We start from the raw sequence: 17,651 nt of genomic DNA on the forward strand, positions 1-17,651 counted from the left end.
ATTTCCAACACATTGTAGTACCAAATTTGTTTGTCACATGGTCACATGGTCGAGTACTTTAGGATAAAAAGCTAGTTTTTCCCGACATTTTGTGAGGTGATTTGACATATTTTGAACATAGATAAAACATTGAAAGGCTAGCAAATATTTGGACATCACCTAATAGTTTCAAAGCCCATATTTTCAACTATCAAGTTTTTTTTTCAAATTACTTTAAAAGTAAAGCTGAATGATTTTGTTATCAAATTGATCAACATTTTTTTACAAATTTGATAGAAAATTACCAATAAAATCAGAATGTTGAAAATAATTTACATGACAGTATTTTTACAAGTAAAATAGCAGGAATGATGTAATTTCATGAAATTAATAGCAACTTTCTCCAAAATCCCAAATTTAAGATTAGGTGCAATCCGAATCCAAACATTCGAACGTTTAGGTTCGAGTAGGAATTTGGAATCGCTATGTTTATGGAGTTCAAATAATTTATAAAATTCCAATAAAACATAAAAAATTTACCATGCTTTAAAATAGCCTTTCGTCAAAATTTTGGGAAAAAAACAAGAGAGCCGTTCAAAAGAGCCGCTCATTTTAATGAGCGAGCGAAAATGAGCGGCTCCTTAAAAAAGCAACGAATAGAAAGTAAAAACTAAGTAAGTCACGTTCAAATTTTCCAATTGCCACTAACAATAGAACAAATCACCAATCCATAATTCATCCTCATCTATCACAGCTTAAAGCCAACAACTTCAAAACATCATAAATCTTCTTTCACATGAGCGCTTCTTCAAAAAAAAAACCTTCCATGCTCAAATTTCCCAAAGGTTCGTTTGTAAAAATCACTTTTCCACTATTTCATTTCGGGTACCATTCTCTTAGTTCCACTGGTAACAGACAAAAAAAATCTCAAAATTGTAGCATTCCCCTTAACGAGGCACATCAGCCGGAAACCCGCCCTCGAATTTTTTTTTCTAAAACTGGTATATCTCGAAAACTACAAAACATATCGATATGATTTTTGATTTAGCCCCTAGAGTTTTAATTTCTGAACAATTTGCAACTAAGCAAAACTATTTTTACAATACCATTGTTTCAATGTTGGGTGCGAGAGTTCAATGTTGCATGCTGTTTTTGCACTCTACATATTGTTTTTTGATCGTGTAACCCCAACAGGGCAAAAACCACATTGTCAGTCCAAAAAAGGAAGTTGGTACGCGCTTCTCAAGACAATAATCTATTCATTGAATATAAATTTGATTTGATATGAGTTTTCGTTTTTTTATAGTAAATATTCTGCAAAAAAATATTTTTATCCAGCCCAAATCATGCAACAGGCACGCGACAGGCAATTTTGTTGCATACAACAGAAGTGGCAACAGCGCGTCATGCTAGCCTGCTGCTCAGCACTCGGCCAGCACGCGGCACACAGCGAGAACAAAGGAGTCAAATAGGGCCGACTTCATATTTTTGTACGCTTTTAGGAAAATAATAATCAATTCAAAATATTGGACGACAAATATCTTTCAAAATATTTTTTCACTGTAATAATGCCAACAATAAATTATGTAATAATATTTTACAATCTAATAAAATTTATAGAGCGGGATGGAAGCGTACAATTCGTACTCGGCTAAGCATTTTCATTTTGCAACCTGAAATTTTGATAATTTAGGTGGACTATTGACCCTATTTCTTCTCTGCCAACTTGCCGGCCCGGCTGGCCTCGGTGTGTGATTGTTTGTGCGTGTGTGTAGGCTTTGTTTTGTTGCAATCGTTGCAATCAAAGGCATGGTTTTGGATTTATTTTGGCATTCACGTCGTTATCGACTGGTAAAGAGAATGATCAAATAAGATAATTTTTACAAAACTACAAAACAACAAAATTACAAAATTACAAAATTACAAAATTACAAAATTACAAAATTATAAAATAACAAAAAAAAAAATATTTGTAATTGTATTACAATTATTTGTTATTTGTATTATTTGTATTATTTGTATTATTTGTATTATTTGTATCATTTGTATTATTTGTATTATTTGTATTATTTGTATTATTTGTATTATTTGTATTATTTGTATTATTTGTATTATTTGTATTATTTGGTAATATTTGTATTATTTGTATTATTTGTATTATTTTTATTATTTGTATTATTTGTATTATTTGTATTATTTGTATTATTTGTATTATTTGTATTATTTGTATTATTTGTATTATTTGTATTATTTGTATTATTTGTATTATTTGTATTATTTGTATTATTTGTATTATTTGTATTATTTGTATTATTTGTATTATTTGTATTATTTGTATTATTTGTATTATTTGTATTATTTGTATTATTTGTATTATTTGTATTATTTGTATTATTTGTATTATTTGTATTATTTGTATTATTTGTATTATTTGTATTATTTGTATTATTTGTATTATTTGTATTATTTGTATTATTTGTATTATTTGTGTAACATTAAAACATTACAAAATTACAAAATTACAAAATTACAAAATTACAAAATTACAAAATTACAAAATTAAAAAATTACAAAATTACAAAATTACAAAATTACAAAATTACAAAATTACAAAATTACAAAATAACAAAATTACAAAATTACAAAATTACAAAATTACAAAATTACAAAATTACAAAATTACAAAATTACAAAATTATAAAATAACAAAAAAAAATTATTTGTAATTGTATTACAATTATTTGTTATTTGTATTTGTATTATTTGTATTATTTGTATTATTTGTATTATTTGTATCATTTGTATTATTTGTATTATTTGTATTATTTGTATTATTTGTATTATTTGTATTATTTGTATTATTTGGTAATATTTGTATTATTTGTATTATTTGTATTATTTGTATTATTTTTATTATTTGTATTATTTGTATTATTTGTATTATTTGTATTATTTGTATTATTTGTATTATTTGTATTATTTGTATTATTTGTATTATTTGTATTATTTGTATTATTTGTATTATTTGTATTATTTGTATTATTTGTATTATTTGTATTATTTGTATTATTTGTATTATTTGTATTATTTGTATTATTTGTATTATTTGTATTATTTGTATTATTTGTATTATTTGTATTATTTGTATTATTTGTATTATTTGTATTATTTGTATTATTTGTATTATTTGTATTATTTGTATTATTTGTATTATTTGTATTATTTGTATTATTTGTATTATTTGTATTATTTGTATTATTTGTATTATTTGTATTATTTGTATTATTTGTATTATTTGTATTATTTGTATTATTTGTATTATTTGTATTATTTGTATTATTTGTATTATTTGTATTATTTGTATTATTTGTATTATTTGTATTATTTGTATTATTTGTATTATTTGAATTATTTGTATTATTTGTATTATTTGTATTATTTGTATTATTTGTATTATTTGTATTATTTGTATTATTTGTATTATTTGTATTATTTGTATTATTTGTATTATTTGTATTATTTGTATTATTTGTATTATTTGTATTATTTGTATTATTTGTATTATTTGTATTATTTGTATTATTTGTATTATTTGTATTATTTGTATTATTTGTATTATTTGTATTATTTTTATTATTTGTATAATTTGTTTTATTTGTATTATTTGTGTTATTTGTGTTATTTGTTTTATTTGTACTATGTGAATAATTTGTATTATTTGTATTATTTGTATTATTTGTATTATTTGTATTATGTGTATTATGTGTATCATTTGTATCATTTGTATTATTTGTATTATTTGTGTTATTTGTGTTATTTGTATTATTTGTATTATGTGAATAATTTGTATTATTTGTATTATTTGTATTATGTGTATTATGTGTATCATTTGTATCATTTGTATTATTTGTATTATTTGTATCATTTGTATTTTTGTATTTTTGTATTTTTTTATTTTTTTATTTTTGTATTTTTGTATTTTTGTATTTTTGTATTTTTGTATTTTTGTATTTTTGAATTTTTGTATTTATGTATTTTTGTATTTTTTTTTTGTATTTTTGTATTTTTGTATTTTTGTATTTTGTATTTTTGTATTTTGTATTTTTGTATTTTTGTATTTTTGTATTTTTGTATTTTTGTATTTTGTATTTTGTATTTTTGTATTTTTGTATTTTTGTATTTTGTATTTTTGTATTTTTGTATTTGTATTTTTGTATTTTGTTTTTGTATTTTTGTATTTTTGTATTTTTGTATTTTTGTATTTTTGTATTTTGTATTTTGTATTTTGTATTTTTGTATTTTTGTATTTTGTATTTTGTATTTTTGTATTTTTGTATTTTGTATTTTTGTATTTTTGTATTTTTGTATTTTTGTATTTTTGTATTTTGTATTTTTGTATTTTGTATTTTGTATTTTTGTATTTTGTATTTTTGTATTTTGTATTTTGTATTTTTGTATTTTGTATTTTTGTATTTTGTATTTTGTATTTTTGTATTTTTGTATTTTTGTATTTTTGTATTTTTGTATTTTGTATTTTTGTATTTTTGTATTTTTGTATTTTTGTATTTTTGTATTTTGTATTTTTGTATTTTGTATTTTTGTATTTTGTATTTTTGTATTTTTGTATTTTTGTATTTTGTATTTTTGTATTTTTGTATTTTTGTATTTTGTATTTTGTATTTTTGTATTTTTGTATTTTTGTATTTTGTATTTTGTATTTTTGTATTTTGTATTTTGTATTTTTGTATTTTGTATTTTGTATTTTTGTATTTTTGTATTTTTGTATTTTGTATTTTTGTATTTTTGTATTTTTGTATTTTTGTATTTTTGTATTTTTGTATTTTGTATTTTTGTATTTTGTATTTTTGTATTTTTGTATTTTTGTATTTTTGTATTTTTGTATTTTTGTATTTTGTATTTTTGTATTTTTGTATTTTTGTATTTTTGTATTTTTGTATTTTGTATTTTTGTATTTTGTATTTTTGTATTTTTGTATTTTGTATTTTGTATTTTTGTATTTTTGTATTTTTGTATTTTTGTATTTTTGTATTTTGTATTTTTGTATTTTTGTATTTTGTATTTTTGTATTTTTGTATTTTGTATTTTTGTATTTTTGTATTTTGTATTTTTGTATTTTTGTATTTTGTATTTTTGTATTTTTGTATTTTTGTATTTTGTATTTTTGTATTTTTGTATTTTTGTATTTTGTATTTTTGTATTTTTGTATTTTGTATTTTGTATTTTTGTATTTTTGTATTTTTGTATTTTTGTATTTTTGTATTTTTGTATTTTTGTATTTTTGTATTTTTGTATTTTTGTATTTTTGTATTTTTGTATTTTTGTATTTTTGTATTTTTGTATTTTTGTATTTTGTATTTTGTATTTTTGTATTTTGTATTTTTGTATTTTTGTATTTTTGTATTTTTGTATTTTTGTATTTTTGTATTTTTGTATTTTGTATTTTGTATTTTTGTATTTTTGTATTTTTGTATTTTTGTATTTTTGTATTTTTGTATTTTGTATTTTTGTATTTTGTATTTTTGTATTTTTGTATTTTTGTATTTTTGTATTTTTGTATTTTTGTATTTTTGTATTTTTGTATTTTTGTATTTTTGTATTTTTGTATTTTTGTATTTTGTATTTTTGTATTTTTGTATTTTTGTATTTTGTATTTTTGTATTTTTGTATTTTGTATTTTGTATTTTTGTATTTTTGTATTTTTGTATTTTTGTATTTTTGTATTTTTGTATTTTGTATTTTTGTATTTTTGTATTTTTGTATTTTGTATTTTTGTATTTTTGTATTTTTGTATTTTTGTATTTTGTATTTTGTATTTTTGTATTTTTGTATTTTTGTATTTTTGTATTTTTGTATTTTGTATTTTTGTATTTTTGTATTTTTGTATTTTGTATTTTTGTATTTTGTATTTTTGTATTTTTGTATTTTTGTATTTTTGTATTTTTGTATTTTTGTATTTTTGTATTTTTGTATTTTTGTATTTTTGTATTTTTGTATTTTTGTATTTTTGTATTTTTGTATTTTTGTATTTTTGTATTTTTGTATTTTGTATTTTTGTATTTTTGTATTTTGTATTTTTGTATTTTTGTATTTTGTATTTTTGTATTTTTGTATTTTGTATTTTTGTATTTTTGTATTTTTGTATTTTTGTATTTTTGTATTTTTGTATTTTTGTATTTTTGTATTTTTGTATTTTTGTATTTTTGTATTTTGTATTTTTGTATTTTGTATTTTTGTATTTTTGTATTTTTGTATTTTTGTATTTTTGTATTTTTGTATTTTTGTATTTTTGTATTTTTGTATTTTTGTATTTTTGTATTTTTTGTATTTTTGTATTTTTGTATTTTTGTATTTTTGTATTTTTGTATTTTTGTATTTTTGTATTTTTGTATTTTGTATTTTGTATTTTTGTATTTTGTATTTTTGTATTTTGTATTTTTGTATTTTGTATTTTTGTATTTTTGTATTTTTGTATTTTTGTATTTTTGTATTTTGTATTTTTGTATTTTTGTATTTTTGTATTTTTGTATTTTTGTATTTTGTATTTTTGTATTTTTGTATTTTTGTATTTTTGTATTTTGTATTTTTGTATTTTTGTATTTTGTATTTTTGTATTTTTGTATTTTGTATTTTGTATTTTTGTATTTTTGTATTTTTGTATTTTTGTATTTTTGTATTTTTGTATTTTGTATTTTTGTATTTTTGTATTTTTGTATTTTTGTATTTTGTATTTTTGTATTTTGTATTTTTGTATTTTTGTATTTTTGTATTTTTGTATTTTTGTATTTTGTATTTTTGTATTTTTGTATTTTGTATTTTTGTATTTTTGTATTTTTGTATTTTTGTATTTTTGTATTTTTGTATTTTTGTATTTTTGTATTTTTGTATTTTGTATTTTTGTATTTTTGTATTTTTGTATTTTGTATTTTTGTATTTTTGTATTTTGTATTTTTGTATTTTTGTATTTTTGTATTTTTGTATTTTGTATTTTTGTATTTTTGTATTTTTGTATTTTTGTATTTTTGTATTTTTTGTATTTTTGTATTTTTGTATTTTGTATTTTTGTATTTTGTATTTTTGTATTTTTGTATTTTGTATTTTTGTATTTTTGTATTTTTGTATTTTTGTATTTTTGTATTTTTGTATTTTTGTATTTTTGTATTTTTGTATTTTTGTATTTTTGTATTTTTGTATTTTTGTATTTTTGTATTTTTGTATTTTTGTATTTTTGTATTTTTGTATTTTTGTGTTTTTTTTGTATGGTAGGTAGAGTATATTCATTTGGTATTGCATCAAATTACCAAAATTTGTCTCATTTAGGGATGCTGAACTGAATATTAAAATATTCCTGAAACGTTATTTTTTTCATGATTCGATGGTTCGAAGCATTTGATAGCTCTTCGATTATTTACTTTGGACTACAGCACAATATTAGAGCAATCTACTAATTTCCATGACACTTCATCTAACGTCCAAAGTCATCATTCCATAAGTCAGTCACGTGAGTAGCTAGACACGTGGCTGAGTCGTCACGTTAGTAATCACCTGAAAAACTCTTCCGTAAACAATTCCGTTAGCAGTCACGTGGACCGTCACGGAGCATGGCGAAAAACCCAAAAAATCGTGCATTCCATTGAAACAAAATTAGAAACAATTCAACCACTAAAACAGGATGCGTATAGAGATATCCATACGCAAGTGTATGTTAGTTTGTTTACACACGAGAACCACGTGCTTGAAATTTCAGCCAATCACAATCGATCAAATTCAAAACAATGCTCCTGCAGGCCATGGCGAGCCTATGCTGCTGGAATAGGGTCCAGTACTCAATCGATCACTGACATAAAAAAGTAAACTAGAATATATAATTTTTATTATTTCGAAGTGTGCTCTACCAATTGAAAATATATTTTGCATTTTTCTATTCAATTTTTTTAATCTTTAGCTTGAGAAGGAAAAAATGCTCAGCAAAAGGGATGATAATGGGCTTTGGTCTTTTTGAGACATCTCAAAATTTTATTAGCAAACGCAATATTATTGCGCAATATATTTTCAATGTGTTAGTAAAAATGCTGATGAAAAAATATCAATTTTCTAAAATTTATTTTCATAATAGAGAGCACAAATGTGAAGTCTACCCTACAACGCTCCTTTGTCCTCGCTTTGTGCTGGCCGTGTGCAGCGGCAGCAGCCAAGAATGGTGCGCTGTTGCCATTTTTGCGCTGCGCAACAGAATTGCTTGTTTCACTTGTGTTGCATTATTTCAGAATATTCAAAAAAATATTGTAAAATCACGAATTATTACAAAAAATGTGTACTAAACCAATAAAGGTTGAAAGCTATTTCAATCAACCATCTTCAAATCACTCTACAGAACAATCCAACCACCTCAAAACGTTGCACGACATTTCTTCGTATTGTCGCATGCAACATTTTTTGAAGAAGAAGAGAACAACTTCCCCGGCTGATGTGAGCCCTTAAACACTCCACAAATGCAACAAATCGCGGTCTCCACTCCTGGTAGTCGTGGTAAAATGTAGTCTGTTTCACAATACATCAAAGTCAAAGTAGCTCCCTCTGTACAGAGCTTCCCAGTTTGATGAGGACGACTGGTGCCAGTGCACACTTTTACCTTTCACATTTATAATGGTAACATATTACCGGGATCACAATTGTCCATAACTCACACGAGCTGGTTGCGGTGCAATCTGAGCTCGGCAAAGTGCTTTGAAATCTAGCAGAGACATAATGGGTTGATAGTGAAATTTCTGTTTTCAAAATAGCTATTTTTCCATTATTATTTAAATAATAAGGTATCAAAAATACTAAATAAAAAAACTGGGAAAACTTTTCAAGTAAACAATCCAAAAAAAATAGAAATTGCACTTTTGTTTGAGTTTGTGCATCATAATTCAAAAACAAAATTAACGAAACAATCTAAAACAGTAAACCTGGCAACACTTCCCAACTTTGACAGTTTTACCATAGTATTGTCATTTCCAACCAAATCTTCCCCACCACTTTAAGCCCACAGTGCACCACATTTCCCGACGACTGTGGCAAACCAGCTCCTGCGGGAAGTTTTGCATTTTATAGAGGAAGAGCATTCCGAACAATAGTTGAGTTGAGTACTTGCAGCCATATGACACTCTGGATGCCACCGGCGGCGGTTTTGCCGTGCTGCAGCGCCAGGAATATTAATAGCCGCAAACCATGCCTGACTTCACCCGTTCTGGAGTTGTTCAACTCTATCGTTCGTAATAGTTTTATTACCCTAGATTAGGACGCTTAAAAAGGGAGCATTTTGAAGCAGCCCAGGCGAACTGTCAAAAGCACGCGCACCAGTGTTGCCATCTTTAAGGGGTGACTCAGTTCCATATCCATTAATTTTTCGATGCACTTCCGAATTGAGGGATGTTGATTTTGGGAAGGAAACTGCGGTAGGGAGCGCAAACACCAAAGAAAGCTATAAATATTAGTTTTCATTTCAACTGCAAACAAGCGATCTTAATTTTATTTATGGTATCGGGCGGGTGCCACCCCTCCACCAAGATCCGGGAGACAGTTAGGGCCATCGGCGTTGATGCACGCGAGGTATGTAATTAACCTTGAAATGGGATATGGGCTCGGGAGAAGATTTTCCTTGTGATCTTTTCCGGCCGCGGTCTGGGAAGAAAGTAATGAGGGCCCCTTGCTGACGGGGAAAGGTGAGGGAGGAGGAGCTGGAGCATAAGATTTATGGTATTTATTTTTGATGGCAGACACCAGGTTTGGAACATAAGGTGATGGCTTTTGGGTGGAATTAGTAAGAGTGTGGATTTTGGAGGGTTTGATTTATGGCTAAACTTAAAACAATCGTGTTAAGAAAAAAACTAACTATCGATTTAAATGATTATTTCATTATTTTAATTGAAAAAAAATCACATTTCAAGAAGGACTCGATTAAACGAGATAATTTTTTGTGTTTAGATGAATATAATATATTTGCTGAAGATTAAGTTAAGTTAAAACTCAGTGAAGGATTACGTTGATATCGAGCAAATAAAAAAATATTATCTATTTTTTCAGAATTCGGAATCTTCAATTAATCCGGAAACATCCGTATTTTGTTCCATTCCAGAAACAATTCAAATCATGAAAAAAAATCAGACCAACCCTGGATGTTTTCTAACGGCTGTTTCAAAACAACACAAGTGGATGTATTCTTCCTGATAAGAAAAACAAATTTGCAACAATTCGTTCGTTAAATATCATATCTATTATTAGCAATTTCTGAGGACACTCAAATGTCATCTGTTGAGATTCATTATTTAAATTAGGAGTGAAATTTTAATAATGTTAAGCAAAAATGGCTACAATATTCCTCAGAATTTTGAATGATATTTTTGTTAAATCAGGCCAATTATCAAGATTATGACCATTAACTCTGGTTGAAATAAAAAAAAATCAAAAACTTGTTTTTTTTAATTAAAATTGGAAGAATAATTGTTGAAAAATCTCATTGCAATTATTTAAAACTAAGGTAGTTATTAATTTAAAAATAAAATTGCTCCTTTTTTTCCATCACCGCATTTCAAATATTTTTACAAAAAATGTGTGATAATACACGTTAAAGACCATTTTTCATTATCATTGAATTTGTTCAACAAAGAATGTTGATGTAGTATCACAAATATCTTCTATCAACCTAATCCAGACCGTGGAATATTTTTCAACAAAGTTATTGTATAACCTGATATGTTGGTTAATGTTTTTTAAATTGCTATATTCTTGCATTTTTTTAATTGAACCAATTTAATGAAATTGATGAAAAATTTCTGCTTTCTAAATTATATGATGTAAATGTTCAAAAACTACCTACCTGCAATTCCAAAAAACGTAAAGTGATGAATGTATTTCACAATTTTATTTGTTGAAATTGCGTTGTTTGTTTTTTTTAATCCGCAAGCTTATGTGAGCTCCAAATTTGGCCCCTCACTCAAAAACTTTGAGCACCCCTGCTTTAGCCCAAAACATTTATGATTTTTGTTAAACATATGTCGAGTTAGTTTGTCCAATTTACAAATTATCAACATTACAATTGCTTAACATTGTTCAACTGCACTTCCTTAAAATGCTCTTTACTGAAAAATAAACAATGAAAATTCGATTTGTTTGAGAGAAAAAATCAAATCAATGTCAGAGGTAGAGGTGGGCAAAAAAAGAGCGAGCCGCTCAAAGAGCCGGTTCACTAAAAAGAGCGAAAGATCCGTGGCTCACAAAAAAAGAACCGCGGTTCTTTTTTAAACTTCTGTCTTTTGAAAAATCCGGCTCGAAATGGCATGATTTTTGTTTTAAATATAATGTATTGAACTTCAAAAAAAATAAGTATTGAATTTGTTTTTGAGAATTGAAAATAAAATTTCAAATTTTTCAATGCTTATGAAAATTAATTCCAATGGTTAATGATTTATTAAACAATATGGAAAAAAAACTGTTGTACATTGAAGTATTACCGGAATACCAATTTGAGCATTCCAAATTGCATAATTTGTAAAATATTACCAAAAAATTACTGAATAATTTAGAGATTTTGGAAAAAAATCCTTTTAGCAATTACAGACTTTATTGATTAAATCAGAATGAAAAGAGTTCGCAAAATGTTTTCTCCAAATAAAATATCAGCATTAGTTCAATTCATGCAGAAATAAACGCAATTTTAAAATTAAAAGCAATTGTTCCAACATCTTAGATTTAAGTTGGAATGCCATTCAATTACTTGAATGTATAGGTTCGAGTAGAAATCTTGACCTAGACCGCCAAGACCTATGATTTTAAAGGGCATCTTCTCGTTTGCAGTTTTTAATTTTTTTTTTATCAAATTATTTGTAAAAGTTCAATGTGAAATAACTTATAAAATCATACGATTTTAGAAAAATCTTTTCATCAAAATTTTGAAAAAGAGCGAAAGAGCCGTTCAAAAGAGCTGCTCTTTTTAATGAGCGAACGAAAATGAGCGGCTCCTAAAAAAGGGCGGTTTTGCCCACCTCTAGTCAGAGGTCATGATGACTTTTATGACGTATGATGTCGCCCAAAAAAAATTGTTTTTAAATCCAATTGACTTTATTAATTTTTTCTTATAATAAATTATATGTATATTGTACGTCAAGTGGACGGCTAAACTGCTTTTCAAGTAGCCAAACATTTGAAAGGTTTTGAGATCACGGGACCAAAGAACCTATATCTGAAAACATTTTTATCGGATTTCTCAAAAATTTACAATTTTACGTAATATATTTAATAAGGGTAAAGATTCATAAACAGGATTAGAAGATATAATTTTTTGAAAATAAAAATCGAACATCTATTGGTCCCTTAAAACTAATAATGAAAAATCGAAATAAAAAAATACATACTTTCGAAATTAAACTTTTCATGATAAAAGGTTTGACAAAACAAATATTTTTTTCATGTTTTTAATAAGTTTCGAATCAAACTTCACTAACTTTTTTTATGTGTGCAAAGCAGAACATTAAAAATAACTCAATTTTGCTGCAGTTTTCATTCAGTTTGGCTATCATTTTGCTAAAATGTTGCATTTGTTCAGACAACTTTTTAATTTTTTTTTTCTGGATATGCTCATGAACATGAACATTTTTTATATCTTTTTCGATGTATTTCTTTTATTGCCAATACTTCACCCTCTACTGCCCAAATTATTTTTTCAATTTTTTTTATTTTTCCCGTGTTCAGGAGGTTATTTTGAGCTACTTTTGTTATGCAAAAAACTTAACCTCTCTTGTTTTATGTTTTTCTTGTTCTATTTTTAGTATTTTAATTCACAGTTATATTGTTTAGTTTATGTTTGTTTTTCTATAGTATTTGGCTTATTGTATCTCCTTATATAATAACATTTTGCCTATCAACTTTTTACACTTTTACAACAAATTTATCAAGGTTTCGCTTGTTTTTCACATTTTCTGCTATAGATTGGCACCCTCATCATTTAAAATGTAAAACATGCGTTAAGACATAGTGTGGGACAATACCAAAATTACTGCATACTTCTTTAATCTGAAAATATAGGAAATGTTAATAAAAGTACAGCCAAAGTTGACCCCTAAAAAAAGAAATTTTTAAAAACATTGGCAAATTCACATAAAACAAGTTGAATTTCCAAACCTAAAATTTTAAGAGATCTTCTTTCCAATGCTTTTAAAGATCAAAAATTGGTTGAAAATTGTTTTTGGCGATTTTTTAGATCGAAGCCCGTCTTAAGGTTGCCCGTCCATTTAGGTTGTAGAGGGTTAAATTAGCCATAGTGATATAGAATATTTAAATTCATGATGGCGGCCAAATTGTGGTGGCGATACATTGAAAAAAAAAAAATATATGTTTGTGAATGAAAATTAATTTTGCTGTAGTTTTGATTTAGTTTTGCTTCTTTTCTCTAAAATTCTGCATTTGTTCTGAAAGAGACAACTTTTTTAATTTATTTTTTTAGCAATACTTTTGGTTAACATAATTTATTTATATGAAGAAAAGGAGAAACTTTATTTATTATATTATTTAGAGTACCCCTTTGTTTAAAAAAATAAAAAGCAAATGATAATAATCGAAAACATTTTGTGAGTTATTTTTTTGTGAATTTTTATATTAATTACCAATATTTAATACCAGTTCAATATTTTTTTCTTTATTATGGTGTTTTTCAGCCGTTGGCTGGTTCAATTCTTTTGCACATAATATAATAAATAATGAAACATGTGGTTTTATATATTTTTTTCGATGTCTTTTTAAATTGTCAACCCTTAAACTAGTCAAAGGGATTAAGAATTATTATGATGATGACGTTGGCGGCCAAACGGTGGTGATAAAATATTTTTGTAATTAAATTCAAATTTGACCAAAATTGGATCGGCCTGACTCGAATTGAATGTTTAAAGTGAGGAATTAAAAAACTTTATTTTTTTGTGTGAAGTCGCATACAAACCTTTGGATAATCGGGCTGTGCAAATTACTAGGTTTGAACAGAAAAAAAATCTGCCAGCTAAATCTGGAAAAATCTAGCATGCCACTTTCCTCAAAATAAGATTTGTTTGAATCTGTATTTTGACTGTGTTTACTTTATAGTTTCACGAAATAAACACTATATATTAATTCTAGAGACCTTTAATCTAGAATTAAACTTATTACTTAAAAATGTCACCAAAATATCTGGTAATGTCAGATTTATTTGGCAACCTGGATTTTTATTAATCATCGAAGGATTTTTAACAGAAAACGCAATTTTACTGAATATTTCTAAATAATTCAAACCTGTCATTCCAGCTTCTGATTTCACACAAGAATTGAGTTTCAACGTCATCACTAGATTGGAATTCAATCTTATTCCATCAACCAAATCAATCCCCCATCCGATTATCTTCCACTTTCTTTCCCGAGGCATCTTCAGCTGTCAAGCCTGAAGCTTCTGAAGTGAGCAACGTTTTCCCGTACCTTTCCTTCAATTACTGACCAAACTTGGTCCAATAAAGTAAAAGTGCTGGCAGGCCCTCAAATTGACTTAACGGTGATGACTGTTCTGTCTTTTAATTAATCCAATTCGGCACACGAACCAAGTCGATGCTGGTGAATATTTAATTCCTTCCTTTCTTTGAGCTGTTTGATTTGATTCACTTTTCGTTTAGCGAGAATCTTCTGGATGACGCTCAATTGCGTTCAAGGTGAGATTGAGTTTGGAGTAGAAAGACGGAAAACTCAGGTATTTAAAGGAGGATGTTGATTTTTGAAGAATTTCAAAACGACAATTCAGAGATAAGCTTCCACTTTCGAAAAAAGAAAAACACGACAGTTGAACGGAAAAAGTCTGTCTGTTTTCCTCACTCTGTTGAATGTTTCTCTGTTTTTTTCTGTTTTTCTCCACAGGCCAGAGGAAATTCAATATTGTTCTGCGAGCGCGCGCGCAACAGCTCAAGCGATGTCAAAGAAAGATGGTAATCTAATCTCGTCATATCGTCGTCGTCGTCGTCCAGCAGCTTCAGCTCCGTTGACGGTGGAAGAAAACGCCGAGATCTCTAATGCCGGAGGATTTCCGTCAGCAAACGCTGATGAGGCTGGCCAGAAAGATCACGATTTTGAGCTATGTCGGGGGGATTATCGGGCTGTTGTTGGTGACGGGGATGAGGTGGAAAATTGAGATTTTTTTTGTTATTCTGATGAACGCAAACATCAATCAACTGTTGCTATTGCTTTGTCGTTTTATCTGATTTTAATGTGATTATTTGAAATAGGAGGAATTTTCATGCAATACCTATGTTTTTATTTTAATTATTTAATCATCATCGTGTTCAGCGGTAATTTTCACTCAAGAATCACTCAAATTCTCAAAGTATAATAAACAACTTACGAGTTACAAATCAAACCCGCTCTTCGATTAGCCACGCACGTTATCGTGGACAAAAACGTGTCCCGCCGGTATTCGTCAACAAACCTTCCCAGAGTCCCCCACCTGTGGCCAGACTTATCGGTGCATTCTACTATCAGCGGTGCGTTCCCTTATCAGCCACCTTCCCGTTTTGTGACGGGGTTTATTTGGCCGAAAGTTCAATTCGTGCCGCCACGATTTTCAGTCGATGCGAGCAGCTCTGGCTAAAATGAGACTTTTGGTGGTTTTTGGAGTGTTGCTGATGGGGGGATTCTCCCAAGGATCACGGATTCTGGCGGTGTTCCCCAGCACAAGCAAGACGAACTACATCTTTGGACAGGTTCTGTTCGAGGAACTTGCCGCGCGCGGTCATCAGGTGAGTCACTTTTGAGGTTTGAGGATTGTTAAGGTGGAAGTCACTGTGTCTTCTTGGTTGCAACAGATAACGGTGATAAGCCCGTTCGAGGTGCAGTACGACAGTGAGCACGTTACACAGATCAAGCTGACCGGGATGTTCACCCACCTCGAAGGTATGTTGAGTTGAGCTGGCGCGTCTTATCAGTGTAGAGTTGTTGACTGTTTGCTACCGACCGCAGATTACGGCATGAACACAAATATTTTCACCAAGTGGGATCGATCGAGCTTCTACGGGAATAGCCATCTGATCTATGGGACGGCGGCTATGGCGGACTACACGCTGGGTCACCCGAAGGTTCAAGAGCTGTTGAAGTCGGATGAGACGTTTGACCTGCTACTGCTGGATCAGGTGCTTTCGGATAGTTTGCTTGGGTAAGTTAAATCTAATAGAATCGTCAAGATCTTAAACCATGAATCCATTCCCAGCTTGGCATACCACTACCAAATCCCGGCGATCGTGTACAGCTCAACCGCCCCGAACAAGTTCATCAACGAGATGGTGGCCAACCCGCACAACCCGGCGTACAACCCAATCAGCTCGCTGGGCTATTCCGACCGGATGACCTTCCGAGAGCGCCTCTGGAACACGTTCGTATCGATCTGCGAGCAGTTCAACTACAAGTACCTGTACCTCCCCTCGCAGGAAGCCGTCTTCCAGCGTCATTTCGCCAGGAAGAATCTACCACCCCTGCTAGACCTGATCCACAACGTCAGCCTAGTCCTAGTCAACTCCCACCCGGTGATCACCTACCCGCGACCGCTCGTACCCAGCATGGTCGAGATCGGCGGTCTCCACCTGCGTCAGTTCGACGAAACCGGACTTTCCCAGGACGTGATCAACTGGTTGGAGGCGGCCAAAAACGGTGCCATCTACTTCAGTCTGGGTGCCAACACCAAGTCGACGGATCTACCCGACAACGTGCGGCGAGCCTTCACCGGCGCCTTCGGACAGCTGTCCGGGACGTTGATCTTGATGAAGTGGGAGAACGCCACGCTGGAGAATCAGTCCTCGAACGTGATCATCGGCCCGTGGATGCCGCAGCAGCAGCTGTTAGCGCATCCCAACGTGAGACTTCACATAACCCACGGAGGACTGATGAGTATGATGGAGTCGGTGCAGTACGGGAAGCCGATCCTTGGGATACCGCTGGCAGGTGATCAGGAGATTCTGGTGGATCGAGCGGTGAGCGCGGGGTACGGGCTGAAGTTGGACTACCAAAACATTAGTCAGGAGATCGTGCTGGAGTCGATCAAGAGGATTATGGAGGAGTCCTCGTTTCGGGAGAATGCCCTGAGGGTGTCCAGACAGTTTCGGGAGCAGCCGATGAAGCCGATGGACAAGGCCGTGTATTATATCGAGACGGTTGCGAAGGATGGAGGAGCAGGAGTGGACGTTTTGAGGTCCGGGGCGCTGATCTTGACCTTCTGGGAGCGACATCTGGTTGATGTGGCGTTGTGCTTTGTTGCGATATTCTTGGTCCCTGTGGTGCTGGTGGCAGCACTGATTCAGGTTATTCTGAGGAAGACCCACCGGGGGAAGGTCGATGCAAAGAAGACTAATTAGAAATTAAAGGTTTTTTTAACAACATTGAATATTGATTTTAAAGAATATCACAGAAATGCTAAATACCTTTAAAAAATGACGTCAGGAAATACTTTTGAACCTCGAAAACAGTTCAGTTTGAAGGCATTAAGATTTGAAAATCTGTACAGGTTTAACTGCAACCTGAACTCCGCAATTGAGGTGCAATACGAATCATTCACCAAGCTAAAAATGTTAGCACAATTCGTACGCGTTCGATACGTCAATTTTCACGTACAGTCACACCCC

The 17,651-nt window shown here is 29.3% G+C and overlaps 1 protein-coding gene across 1 annotated transcript; it reads left to right on the forward strand.

Annotated features, from left to right (window-relative positions):
• Window positions 1-15,495: 15,495 nt before the first annotated feature.
• LOC6043157 (UDP-glycosyltransferase UGT5) lies at window positions 15,496-17,410 on the forward strand. Its single transcript, XM_001870858.2, has 4 exons — window positions 15,496-15,779; window positions 15,846-15,933; window positions 16,000-16,192; window positions 16,247-17,410. The coding sequence occupies exons 1-4, from the start codon at window positions 15,612-15,614 to the stop codon at window positions 17,382-17,384; spliced, it is 1,587 nt and encodes a 528-aa protein (XP_001870893.2). The 5' UTR covers window positions 15,496-15,611; the 3' UTR covers window positions 17,385-17,410.
• The last annotated feature ends 241 nt before the right edge of the window (window positions 17,411-17,651 follow it).

Source organism: Culex quinquefasciatus, chromosome 3, assembly GCF_015732765.1.
Source record: "Culex quinquefasciatus strain JHB chromosome 3, VPISU_Cqui_1.0_pri_paternal, whole genome shotgun sequence".
Classification (NCBI taxonomy): Eukaryota; Metazoa; Arthropoda; class Insecta; order Diptera; family Culicidae; genus Culex; species Culex quinquefasciatus.